Source organism: Drosophila eugracilis, unplaced genomic scaffold, assembly GCF_018153835.1.
Source record: "Drosophila eugracilis isolate 14026-0451.02 unplaced genomic scaffold, ASM1815383v1 contig_2154, whole genome shotgun sequence".
In the NCBI taxonomy this organism is placed as follows: domain Eukaryota; kingdom Metazoa; phylum Arthropoda; class Insecta; order Diptera; family Drosophilidae; genus Drosophila; species Drosophila eugracilis.
Window position 1 is genome coordinate 7505188 of NW_024573038.1, and position 13113 is coordinate 7518300.

At 40.2% G+C, this 13113-nt stretch overlaps 2 protein-coding genes across 2 annotated transcripts; one reads left to right on the forward strand and one right to left on the reverse strand.

The window, feature by feature from the left end:
* Positions 1-2245: 2245 nt before the first annotated feature.
* Positions 2246-2979, reverse strand: LOC108113914. Its single transcript, XM_017224620.1, has 4 exons — positions 2926-2979; positions 2719-2874; positions 2498-2665; positions 2246-2430 (listed from the first exon to the last, which is right to left on the reverse strand). The coding sequence occupies exons 1-4, from the start codon at positions 2977-2979 to the stop codon at positions 2275-2277; spliced, it is 534 nt and encodes a 177-aa protein (XP_017080109.1). The 3' UTR covers positions 2246-2274.
* An 87-nt stretch (positions 2980-3066) lies between these two features.
* LOC108113915 lies at positions 3067-7744 on the forward strand. The gene is made up of 2 exons (XM_017224621.2): positions 3067-3088; positions 6027-7744. The coding sequence occupies exons 1-2, from the start codon at positions 3067-3069 to the stop codon at positions 6911-6913; spliced, it is 909 nt and encodes a 302-aa protein (XP_017080110.1). The 3' UTR covers positions 6914-7744.
* Positions 7745-13113: the final 5369 nt, after the last annotated feature.

Sequence of the window (13113 nt, forward strand, 5' to 3'; positions counted from 1 at the left end):
GTCAAAGTTGGAAGCGGTTTTTAGTTTACAACGATTGCCTGTGTATGCTCCCCGCCTGATATTAGTTGGGATTAGGATGGCATATACTATTATTCTAAGGGCAGCTTGCTAGACAAAGGTTGAATACATTTCTCTGCTTTATGAGGGTTGACCTGAGGAGGGAAAATTACAAGAAATCAATACTGGCGGTTACTTAAAGTTTCTCTGAATTATTGACGTTGTTTTTGGGGTTTCTATTAGGAACTTTCTTTGAATGTACAGAAATACGTATATAGAGACAATAGAAGTTTATTAATGTATAGTTTTCACAGACTAAGTTCTAATTCTAAGTTTCATAAGGAAAATCTCTTTAAATATCGAAATAACCCGTTTTAGTTAGGAGTTTCCAGCAAATAAGCAATATTTCGTATTTATTTTGACAAGCCCAGAGACCTTTTCTCCCAGTGCTTCCCTCATCCAATTGCTATTCCATCAGGGCGTGCCATCATGCATTGTCATTACCCGACTCGCGGGGCCTTCACCTCGCCCGCGCCAAATCCCAGCGAAATAACCAAATTTAATAATAGCGTGAAAAAGCGTTCACCTCTTTCATATGCAATCAGAGCCAAACAGAGAGACAGAGAGGCCAAAAAAGGGTAAAAAAAAAAACAACACAACGGTAGAGCTGCAAAAAAGTAAACTAAATTCTGAATAATGATGGCCACGCGGAACTGAACTGGAACTCGAACTCGAACTCAGAGACTCAAACTCCAACTATGGAGCCCAAGCCCAATCCCAATCCGAATCCCAAACCCAAAACCCAGATCCAAGCTCCGGTTCTCTCTACGCTTTCTGATTACGCCGCGTAATGGTGGGAGTGGGAATCGGAATGGAAATCGGACTGGGTTTTGGAGGTGGGAAAGGAAGTGGGTGAAATTTCGCCAGCTGAATGCTGAATGCAAATCGTAATTTGGGGGCTTAACGTTTGATGGGTTTTTAATAAATGTCTGCAAAGGCATAAAACAGTTTCACTGTTGGGCATTGCAGAGATTTTTGTTACCTGGCAATTTAGTGATTGACTTGTTACTGGCTAGGAAATGCAAAGTTAACCATAAAAGTCAAAGGAGCCCCTTAAATAGAAGAAAAATCGTTAGTTAAACTTATGAAAAATCATCATCATCATGCAAATAAATCCAATTAAGAACTGTAATGAACTGAAAACATGATCGATTGCCCTGGAATCTAATGAATAAATAACGAGGCCAATCATAATTCCGAGCTTACCACATAATGAGACTTTAATAAATTTGCCAGAAAACAGAAAATTACCGAAATTTGTCAGCTAATCCAATGTGGGATTGACTTCTGACTGGACCCTCTCGCAATTCTTGACTCCTTTTTTGGCCAAACGGAAGCTGGCTAATAAGGAGATTGGGGAAAACTCTCTGGATATATGAATCATGCGTTGCTATGACATTTATGGCCTCAATTTATTTGATAAATTTCACACGCACGTTATCAATTGGCTCGAGACAGTGACTCCCCTCGATGTTGGTGGTGGGCAATAAATTTTGACGGATTAGTTCGCTTATGAGTGGCATCGCCCAAAAAGGACGCCAAGGACTCGAAGGACTCTTGCTAGCCCAACAGAGACAGAGTGAGCGAAACTATTCGCCATGGGGATAAACTGTAATAATGGGTATTATTATTTATTTTTATTTTCCTTCCACCCGCTGTGCGTTTGTGTGGCGTATCAATTTTCATAAAATATCGATGCCTGGTTATTGATAACCGTGGCCAAAGTCATATTATTTCCCGGTATTCCCCGTTTCGTTTCGGACCGGATATGCTGCAAAGGAAAACCCTCCTCCGATTGATAAATTTCCACATTTCCAGCCTGCTCAAGCCGTGCATTTGTCAAGTTTTTTGGTTGGGGGCGGCAACTGATTCCTCAGATTTTTGATACCGGGTGAAGTCATCTATGCAATAATTCGGTCACAAATGAGATGACCATAAAGATTATATTACTGGGGTGTCAGAATTGTGGAAAGGCAGAATTATAAGAAATGCAAATCGATTTAATGGCCTATATTTGCACTTTTTCAAATATCTAGCAAAATAAATTACCAATGATAAGTGCATGAAAATGGCATTAAATCTGCTTTCACTATTAAGGGATACACAGAAAAGGTTGCCTTGGATTGAAATAGAAACACAGTTTAGATAGGATAGTAGGAAGTTTTTATTATGAATTCAAATTCCTTTAGATTGACTTTCAAAATAGCCAAAAGTTTCTTAAGAAAGAGTGAAATAAACATTGACATTAGCCCGGTTGACATCGTATGCTATCCAACTAGTTTGGAAAAGATAATCGCCAACGGGAAAAGGCAAAACAGCTGTGAATTTTGTGTTAACATAAGCTATGGGAAGTTTTTCCAAAATAATATCATGCTGCAAAATTAAGATATTAAATAGTTAAAAAGAAAAGTTAAAAGTTAATTAATTATATTAAACTTACATCAAAAGGACAGGTGTGATTCATGTTGGAGAAATCCTTGAAACAGCTGTAAAAGAAGTCCATAACTGGGTTGTATTTCGGATTCTTTATAACTTTGCAGGCATCCACGGTTATGTTGTACAGAAAAGGCTTATAACCACTGTATCTCTTGAGCAAGGCAAAGTTTACCTGTAAATGTATCAAAGTAGTATTTATCTAATTGAAAAGCTGTGATAGATTACCTTAATTTTGGTTATGGGAAGCTTAAATAACTTGACTTTGAGTGATATGTATTTAAAACTTCGATTAACGGATTTCAGGACGCAGTACTCAAAGTCAGCGAAATCTTCACCCAAGGAAGTGCATTGGATGTTGGTAAACTCGACCAGGGAGACGATCTATTAAGTTGGGATTATACATGGAATCTATGTTATATTCTAATAACTTACTCTTTCCACTGAGTATAGGATTAAAAGGCATAAAAGTAGACGACTCAAGGACATCTTTTAGGCAGAATCACGTCACTTGGTATCACAACTTACAGAAAAACGCAAAACCTAATCAAATATATTGCTATTTTAACTATGAACATGAACTATGATGTGGTCAAAAGTAGAGTGAAACTGAAACAAAGTTAACAAAGGGTTTATTAGTATACAGCTCTTATAAAGTAATTAGATTCAATTCAGATATAGGCCTATTATAGCCCTAATTATGCTTAACTTTATATCAGGATCAGCTAAATCTATATAAAATTACTTTGTTTTTGTTTACCATTCGTAGTTATAGATTTGTAGAGACTAATGTTTTATTAACTACTGTATAAAGTAAGTCTGTTCTGCAGAGTTTTTAAAGTAAAGACTTAGTGGTTGTTATTAGTTAAAATCACCTTTATAGCAGAGTATGTTCTATGTTTTACTAATTACTAAACTTGTTGTAACAAAATAAACAATCTAACAAACCCCTTTGTAACAAAATCAATACTACTAATAGACACCTGATCATTCCGAAGGGAAACATTAACATTTAGTTAGCCACATTGTTGAGCTGCTTAATGGACATTTTCCAGTTGACCATAAGCTGCATTTAACCAAATCACGATAATTGCTACAATCGAGACAATTTGCCAAAGCCAATTGATTAATTAATAAGGTGGCTCAAGTTTGGAATAGAATTGGGACTTTGGGGGAGGGGGTTTTCCAAAAACAGCGCCAGCTCTCCAGATTTTCGGTCTACCTACATAATTTAAAGCTAATTAATTTTCCTGGCGCAGCTCATTCGAAATACATCAATCAAAAGCTGAGTCGGGGGCTAATTGCATTTACCTGATGACGGTTTTCATTTTGGTAACCGCCCCTCCGCCCCTTCGCCCCTTCTTCTTCCTCTTCTTCTACGAATTTCCCTCAATTGGTGACAAATTATTCACGCTGTCATGTGGAACACTTTTGGGGCTGTATGTGCTTAGCATTGGTTTTTGGTTTTAGCTTTTGGATCGACATCAAAATCAAATGATTTTGGTTTTTGGGGGGTAGTTTCCCCCTCCCTGCTCCCTAAAAATAACTAAATAGAGGTGAAAGAAAACGCTGATTAGGTATTATAATTAGTGGTTTGTTGGTTTTAATATTTCCCGTTTATTCCAATGGTATCAATTACCGAATACAATCAAGAAATTATAAAATTTTGTTCGGAGGAAATTAGGCATTTTATGGGCTTGCAGGCAGGCAGCGAGGTGTTTTAATTAGCACTTTGGGAATGTAGGGTGTAGTTTAGTTACGTGATGTTGATTGATGTTAATGGTAGTTGTAGGTTTTAATATGTATTTTAGTTGACTTGAAAGTTTTAGGTGTAAGTCCAAAGAGTTAAGTCATCAAGGATTGGTATTCTGAATCTTGTCAATGTCTTACATAGATCTTAGGTGGGATTACTTTTCCCTCTTCCTGGTATTACCTATAACCCAAAACCAAGTTCCTATTTACACATAATACAACTCATGCCCCTAACTAATTATTAATTTCCATGTGTCTGCCCTTTGGTGACCCACAAAGAAGACATCGAATAAACTAACATCAAGATGGGCCAACTGATAGATAGGGTCTGTTGTGGACGTGTTTGTCCTGCCCCTCGATATGAGAATTATGGAGACACGTTGCTATCGCCAAAATCTAATACCTAATCCTCGAAATTAATTACCTTCGCTGCACCTTTGCCACACAATTCATTCAGTCTGTGGTTCCTATGAAAACTATGAGGCGAAAAGAAAAGAAAATTCCGTGTAGCCAAAGGCGATTCTAGTGCCCAGATACGAGAGTAGCTCTCCAGACACCACCACCAGTGCTTATGCCAGTGCACGTTCCACGGCGAGAGCATCAAGATATCGCTGGAAAAAAAAGGCGGAGGCGGAGGCCACTTGACGCTTCCTTCGTGTACACACTGTACTTGCACTGGAAAAAGAATATATGAGAGAGATGAGGAGATACTTTAGGATAGAAATTTGATTTGATTATTACTTTCTGGTAAAGAATCTCAAGATTATTAATCAAAGACTATCAAAGTTTCTTAGGCATTCCCTTCTAAGCTGTAATCATATTTTCTAAACACAACTTTTTCTTTCACTGAAGCACTGTCTATGGTTTTGGGTTATGGATGACACAGCCATCGTCAACTTCATCGTCATGTAAATTTTTGAAATATAATTGGCCTAATATTTTAGCCTGTCCGTTCCTAATGCCCGGTCCCAGACACGTACTACGGCTATGTATGAGTGTGTGTTTGGCTTAGAGGCCCCCTGGCCTAGCTTACTTGGCCCCAAACTCCACTCGTACTGGCACTTATGCTCCAGGCCATGATTTTTATCAGTTTACCTTAGTTTGTGTTTGGCTAACGCACCCAATTTTCCACGGAATATGGGTGTAGCCCGTTGCCAGTTGCCTAATGTGGAAACCTCCTCCTCCTAGCCCAACCCAACAACAACAAGCGGCCAAAACTAACAAACAGCAAACAACAAACAGAAAACGACACAATCCGTGCATTAGCCAAACTCAAACCCAAACTCGAACACAACTCTATGCCATTTGTTTGCTGAACTTTTGATATTTTCCAACCAAACTACGAGACTTGTCAGTTGGGATCCGCGAACCTTGGCATTTGTCTGGTCGATGGTCGATATACTCGTATATATATATATATATATATCTGAATGTAAGGGGCAGGTGCTGCACTGAAGGAGATCGGGGCCTGGGAATATTTAATCTAGCACTTTAGCTGGTCTGTTAACATGAATTATGAGTTAACGTGGCTGGAAAGATACTAATAGATAACCTATCTACGGGCTAAAGATCTTACTTACTGTTTGTATTTGGCGGGAGTGGCAACTAAATAATCAATTAATTATATTTTTAGATAATCATAAGGTTAAGTGTGCCTAAGGGATGGAAATAACTAAACTAATCATCGAGTTTTTCATATTTTTTCTGCTAAAGTAGACTAAAGACGCCTTCGATTTTAACTTCGAAAAACTTGAACAGTTTTCAAACAAAATAAACAGAGTAAGACACTCATTATTTCAAAAATTATTATTTTTCCTTGGCAAACATGTCCAAGACATCAAGGATTAACAAGTTGTATCCAGTGGGCTCTTCGTCCTTATGCTCCATTTCCGCCAGCGGTTCAGGACAAAGTTTGGAGGACATGTTGCACGTAACACAGGTGCAGACCTCAGAGCCAGACGACGCTGACCTTTACTTTTACAACGATGGTAGCAAGAAATCAAATTCAGATTTGGAGATTAAGACTAGTACACCGGATCTGCAAAAGGAAGTGCCTATGGAACCACCATACGTGGCACTGGTCAGCAACTTGCCCATGGAGTGCACTGAAAGGGAATTGCAGAAAGTTTTTACCAACTTTTCGGTCTGTTCTTTAACCATACCCAAGAAGGGTAAACGACCCAAGGGCTTTGCCTATGTAGAGGTGGATTCCCGGGATGAGCTGATTCGTCTGCTTCAGCTGGATAAACCCAAGTGCCGTGGTCGTTGCCTCATGATAAAGATCAGCCAGAATCATGCAACACCTCAAAAGCTGGGAGCTGGTGATTCAAATTTGGGAAAATATTCAAGCAGCGAATGTGTTGCAAACTCCGAACACTATTCAGCTAGTGTCAGTGATTTTGAGGCCATTGATTTGCCACTCAGTGATCAAGAGTCGCCTGTCTTTCCAGGCAGTGAGTCATCCTATTACGGAAGAGAATCGCCCATCACCCGGCAGCCAAGTAGTATGGAGGAACTTGAACGCCGCATGGAGGTACGTCTTCAAAAGCTGGCCGAGTTCGAGAATGCCGAGTCGGAGAGGGCTCAGAATGGCTGCATGGATGAGCAGGACTCGTACAGCATGTCCTGGAGCGATATCCTCAGCGAGACCAGAAGCAGTGAGGGTAACTAGATTGGTTCTTTGGGATGAATATGTTAATGTGTTTTTTTCATTATAAAGCGGGATAAAGATACAAAGTATCCTATATCCTCTTCAATAAAAACGAATCCTGCTTAAAACTATTAAAAAATATATTTATTTTTCAGCCGCTATAAACACATCTTGGTTCATCTGCCTTATGATTTATTAAAACAATAAACTTCTTGATTCATTTTTTTATATAAAAACCTGCCCTCCAGTCAATGTCCACAGAAATTATGGCCCCAAAATGAGATAATTAACGAAAAATCAAATGCTGTTAATGACCAGTTAAATGTTCCTTTCCCCCTTGGCAACAGCTGCAGGAAAGCCGAAAACCGAAAGACCGAAAACCAAAAAACCGAAATTAAAAGAAAACAATTTATCAACAATATTGACTAAAAGCTGTCAACTGAATTAATTTAAACTGATTTATTAATGTGGCGACAGTTGGCCGATCGAACCGCTGACGTTCAGACTCGAATTTTCAACCCACCGCCCCATACACTTTTGGGCCAACAAACAAAAAGCCAAAAACAATCCGGTAAGCATACGCTAATTGACCAACTAATTAGCGCATTTAATGGCTGTATATATATATATAGATATCTGGATAAAACACGGTCACCGAAACAAGAAAGACAGACTTGCTAATGAAATTAACGTAGCGTGGTTAATAGTTTTGCCAAATTTGGAAAATTGTTATTTTTTTTTTCATATTAAATCCGTCGATTTCCAGTTCTGCCCCTTCTGGCGTCATCTTTCTCATGCATTATCTTTATTTCTTTATTATTTTTTTTATACTATAAAGCTGTTAATTCCCCGTCTGCAGTTAATGAGTAGGCCCTTCGAGGCACGATTTTTGCCAGCGGAAAATTACTCATAGGCCCAGACATAATGGCTGGCGATGACTAAAGGGGCAACATGAAAAAGCAGAGCAGAGAAAAACCCACATTGATTCACCGAGGATGGAAATTTCGGAGCTTCTGAATAGATTTGGAATTCGGGTTACTAATTAATATGGGAAAAGTTTTTCATTAGCTAAGTTATGGTTCATTTTTAGACTTGCTTTTTGGTTGTTTTTAAAACGTTTTATTATTTTTGGGGCTCATCTTAAACATATTTGGTGTAAATTAATCTTAATTTAGACAAATTTTGATGACGTCTTTGTAGATTGTAGTTTTCCATTGTTTTTCTTACTATTTTATATATGAAAATTTATTATTTTCAGCCCACATTATATAAAATCTATATCTTTCCTCTACTCTGACACTTTTGTTACTTCAATTTATAGACTAATTGCTTGAGGCCGCTTCAATTAGACTGGCTGTTCCTCTAACAATTTGGCCGGTTGCACATAAAATGTCTGTCGACGGGTTTCTCCCCTTTTCCTAACCATCTATCTATCCTTTATTCTCTTCGTTTCTCTCCTCTCGACTCTGTCTCTTCTCATTAACTCAACGGTGCGGACAGCCCTCTCGAATTTGATCAGAATCGTGGCCAGAACCGCATTGCCACTGTTGGGTTTATTTGTACACTGAAAAAAATTAGTGTATGTATTACAATCGTATAGAGATCAGAATATTTATCAGAATTTTTTAACTCTTAAGAAGTTTTTAGGCAAAAAACGATGAACTTGAACTTCAATTTTCATATAAATTTTCATATATTAAGCATTTTCTCTCTGTGCATATACAAGTACCACGCCAGAAGCCAGGAGACACGTCCGGAATGCGGAATGTTCTGGCCATTGCCGTTGCCAATTTCCGGAAAATGGCAATGGGCATCAGGAGCAGCAGTGCCGGCCGTTGGGCGTAAATTAAAATTAAATTCAAATGGAAAAGTGTCGTCGCGTCGACCTGTGTCTCTTACCCTAAGCCCGAGTCAGGGGGGAAGGAGACATAGTCAGTAGCAGAGTCAGAGAATCGTCCTGGGCATTGGCCATTGGCCATTGGCACGTCTGTCGGTTTATGCAACATTTTAGCAATTATATTCGCGTCGAGCGACATTACAACGGCAATTACACGCAGGAGCCGCAGAACATGCCCGTGGGCGGGTTGGCATTGGAGCTTCAAAGGGAGGGAGGAAGCTGGTGTGGCCCTTCGTCGGTCGGGCAGACTGACGCTACTGACATTCCGGCATTCCTGTCATCGTCACGTGGAACGGCAACGTGATCAACTGACGCACGACTCTGATGGACGACAGTTGCCGCCGCAGAGGGTCCTGTCATTGGCAGACTGGCTGAATGTCTGAATGTCTGGCTGAATGGTCCACCGGCCGGTTGACTGACTTCGATGACAGGACATGAAGTGCAGGGCTAAAAATTACTCAACTTAATAACTGAAATGACGACAGCGAGATGTTCTTATTTTTTTAAGAGGAGTTTTTATACATTATATAAGTTAATTAAGGTTGAGGTGGAGTTTTAGATCAACAGATATTTTAAGTTTACATATATTTTTTATAAATTTTTTAACTATTTAAGTACATAATAGAGTATATGGAAACGTGGAGTTTCCAAAATACCAAATCCCTTTTCCCGCGTGGGCGCCATCTATGAGTGGTTTGGGTAAATGAAATAAAATAAATGTATGAAAGCAATAACCGACCGACATTACATAAAAATCTACTTGGCCAGGACACATAATTTGTGTGTGTGCGACGTGGGCCTATTTAGTCGGTGGTGTGTGTGTGTGTGTGACTCTGTGTGTGGAATATGGCCGACACTTCCGTTCGACATGTTGCACATGTTGCTCCCGTTTCCGCTCCGCCCAACTCAACACAATTCGGCACAACTCACCTCATCTAAGCCACCATTAACGCCCACTCTGCACGGAGAAAAGTGAAAATGGTATTAGAAATAGAATAAACTTATTAAAAAGCTTTAAATTAAGCAGAAATTCTGAGAAATTGAGGAATTTAAATCCATTTTTCAGCCCAGCAAGATTTTTAAATTGCCATTTTTCGCAGAAATGCCTTCGTAATTGATGGCCATTAATATCAATAAATATTACAAATATTCTCCCAGTGTACCCATACCCGACACTCATAAAATACAATATACCGGAGTCGCCATATATATTGCTGTTGTTGTTGTTGTCGCTGGTGATGTTCCCTTAGTTGTTATTGTTGGTCACGCATGGTGTTCCTGTCGCTTGCTGTTTTTATTGCCCGGGCTTCCTGCCGTTCGCTTGTTTCATAATTAATATCCTTTCACACATTATTATAACGGAAATGAGTGGGGATATTTTTATTTTCATTTCTACCCACACACATGTAAACGCTTTCTTTTTTCTCTACCATTTTATTTTTGCACACACACTGTATGTATGTATATCCTGCGGTTTGGGGCAGCAGGACCTTGTTAAGCATTTTATGCGTTTGGTTTTTCATAAATTTCATTCCGACACAACCCAAACAAGAAGTGTGTAATTAAAAGCTCATGAAAAGTGATTAAAAAGTGAGTTGCGGCTACGCTCGATGCCATATATTAAATGTTTTCGCCTACCGCCCCATTCCCCCCGGCCATAAAGTTGTCAAAACAATGCCAGGCAAAAGGCATGAAAAAAAAAACGAGGAAGAGCAAAACTGAGCCATAAAAAATGAGAAAATAAAATATTACAATTTTCAACCAGCTGATGCTGAGGTCAGCAGGGCCATGGGCTTAACTTTAAAGGTACTTTAAGTAAGGGATTGGTTTTTTATTAATCTCTTAAATTCTAAAATGAATGTTAACTTTTAGATCTTGTGAACTAATCAAGAAAAGTCAATGCCACCTTGTAAAGCCAATAATGGCGTTTTCTCATGGATAACAAACTGGTTTTTCCCCCAATTTCCGTCAATCAAGAAAACAAGCAAAGCATTTTAACGCGAATTGGGCTTTAACAAATGACTACCAATCAGCTAACAGGTTTGGTTTTACAAGGGCCCCTGATTCTCATTACAAAAAGAACGGTTCAAGTGTTACACTAAGAAAAAGGCCTTCTCCCATAGCTTATTACCTACTATTTGAGTTTCCAGAACTTTCTTTTAGTGCTTTAAAATATTTCAAGAGTCCTGAAAAGTTGACCAATTCGAGTGATTGATCTACTTTCCCTTCCCTTAACCGCAACCGCAACATATTCTAGAATTTCCTAGCATTCTAGGCTGACTCATATCCTGGGACCTGTGACGCATTTTAGAACGTGGGGAAAGGCTCTTGGTGGGCCACATTTAAGGATTAGCATTTAAGAACATATTTATGGTATGCATAAAGATATTTAAAGTGTCCTGCTGCTGCCGCTGCTCCTGCTGCTGGCAGGCTTTTCGGGCGATAACCGGCTTACACGCATGTCCCTGCCAAGGATGACGCATGACTTAATGCCACGGATTTTAACAGGGGGTAAGGAGGAGGTTGGGCAAGGATGTGGCAAGCCGGACCCCGGGCTCCATTCTCCGTACAACGGACTCTACGGGTTCCGAGTGCCGGATACGGGGCCTGTGACAGAACTATCGCACATGCAGGCGCACGAAACGGAACGCATGAGTGGCATTCCCGCGTCATTTCCATACGCGACCACTTCGCCCGATTCGCGTGTTGCGTGCAATTTGCGTGTAATTCTTGAAAATTCTGGAGGAGGTAGTTAAGGAAAATGTATGTGGCATGGGGTATGTGGTATGGGGTGCTTTTCAACTGCAGCAGTGTCCTTTTCGACGCGCGTGTGTGTGTGTCATCGCTACGCGCGGCACATAAATCATAAGCAACAACGCAAACTGCGTTGCTGCAAACAAACAGAGGCAAGGAAAGGCAGCAAAAAAAGGAGTTACTGAGTGGGTTACTAGACTATGTGAATGTATGGGGATATGAATGTATGAATGTACTTTTGCTGCTTAAGTTTAATATCATAGAAATCTATTTCTGCCCGGAGTTAAGATAAAAGATAAAAATAAAAGTGATAACCAACTAACCTAAGAGGTAACTTACTAGACTCCAGCATACCCCTTCTACCCTAGGAACAATGGGTATGGAAAAAGGACGCCAAAGTGAATTGCGTAATTTATGCTGCGCAGGACGCGCAAGGAAGTGGCAGAGTAAAAAGGAGGCGGGGTGTAAGGGCAGGCAGGAAGCAGCAGGAAGGAAGGAAGCGAGCACAGGGACGCACCGTGCCAGGAATGACTGTACTAACCGGCAGAGCTTGCAGTTTTCCACCCAAATGGTACTCCCTTTGGGAAAATGGCTATTCGAAGTTTCAGCTGCGACGCAATAAGGAAAAACTGCGATTGTCTTTCTTTTCGAAGCAACCCTCCTCCAGTACAGAATCTCCCATCGCTTTCCCCCTACCCCCTTTGTAATCCAGCTTTGAATTCAATCAAAGGAGGGTGAAAAACCCAAGGAAACTGCGCAGTGCGTCAAGGAAACTCCGTCCAGAAGAAGCCCTAAGCGGAAAGTTGCCGTGGAAATCCTGAGAAGTTACATATGTTGTGGCTGAGTTCAAGAGCTGATCTTTATCGCAAAGCCTTTAAAACAACAACCAGTCCCTGCAGCTAGAATTCTGGTTATCAGGGGGATTGGATTATCAAAATATTTTCTTTATCAGATAGGATGCTATCTGTGCTAATAAAAGTAGAGTTTCCTCGTAAAACTTCTCAACAAATTAGAAAATGTACTCATAAAGGAATTATTTTTTACCCAGAAAAAGCTAAAATCAGCTTAAATAAGTACCTTGGCTATATACTTTGTTGCCCACACTTTTCCCATTACTTATTATGGCCCATAGTCCAGTCCCGTCCCGTCCAATCCAATCCGATCCGATCCAATAGAGACCTCACCCTGGCGTTGCGTTTTATTTTCACATTTTGCCGGGGTCGTTCTGACACACACAATAGTGACAGGTCGGTCAGTGGAAAATATGAATACCACTTGAGCATGTTAACCCCGAAAGGCGTTTATAAAACTGTCCAAGGCTATTAATATCAAAATTCCGCACACACACACACAGAGAGAGCAACCGCCTCGGGCGGCAACTGCGCAGTGTTTTGGTTTCGCTTAGAACGGAGTTTGTGGGCAAAGCAGAAAAAAAATGAAATTGAACAGGACACTGACACGGACACCCAACTAGCGAAGTCCTGGTCAGCCTATCAAGCGCAACGGTCGACGGAGAAAAACGACAAGCGGACGGACAGGACGAACGACAGAGAGAGAGTGAGAGAGTGGC

What these genes read in the sequence shown, in the direction of transcription:
- LOC108113914 (XM_017224620.1), bottom strand. Translation starts at nt 2,979, where the DNA reads ATGTCCTTGAGTCGTCTACTTTTATGCCTTTTAATCCTATACTCAGTG. An exon ending in TCCTATACTCAGTGGAAAGA is followed by an intron (nt 2,875 to 2,925) that starts GTAAGTTATTAG and finishes CCAACTTAATAG; the next exon opens with ATCGTCTCCCTGGTCGAGTT. An exon ending in ATCACACCTGTCCTTTTGAT is followed by an intron (nt 2,431 to 2,497) that starts GTAAGTTTAATA and finishes TTAATTTTGCAG; the next exon opens with CATGATATTATTTTGGAAAA.
- LOC108113915 (XM_017224621.2), top strand. Translation starts at nt 3,067, where the DNA reads ATGAACTATGATGTGGTCAAAA. An exon ending in GAACTATGATGTGGTCAAAA is followed by an intron (nt 3,089 to 6,026) that starts GTAGAGTGAAAC and finishes AAACAGAGTAAG; the next exon opens with ACACTCATTATTTCAAAAAT.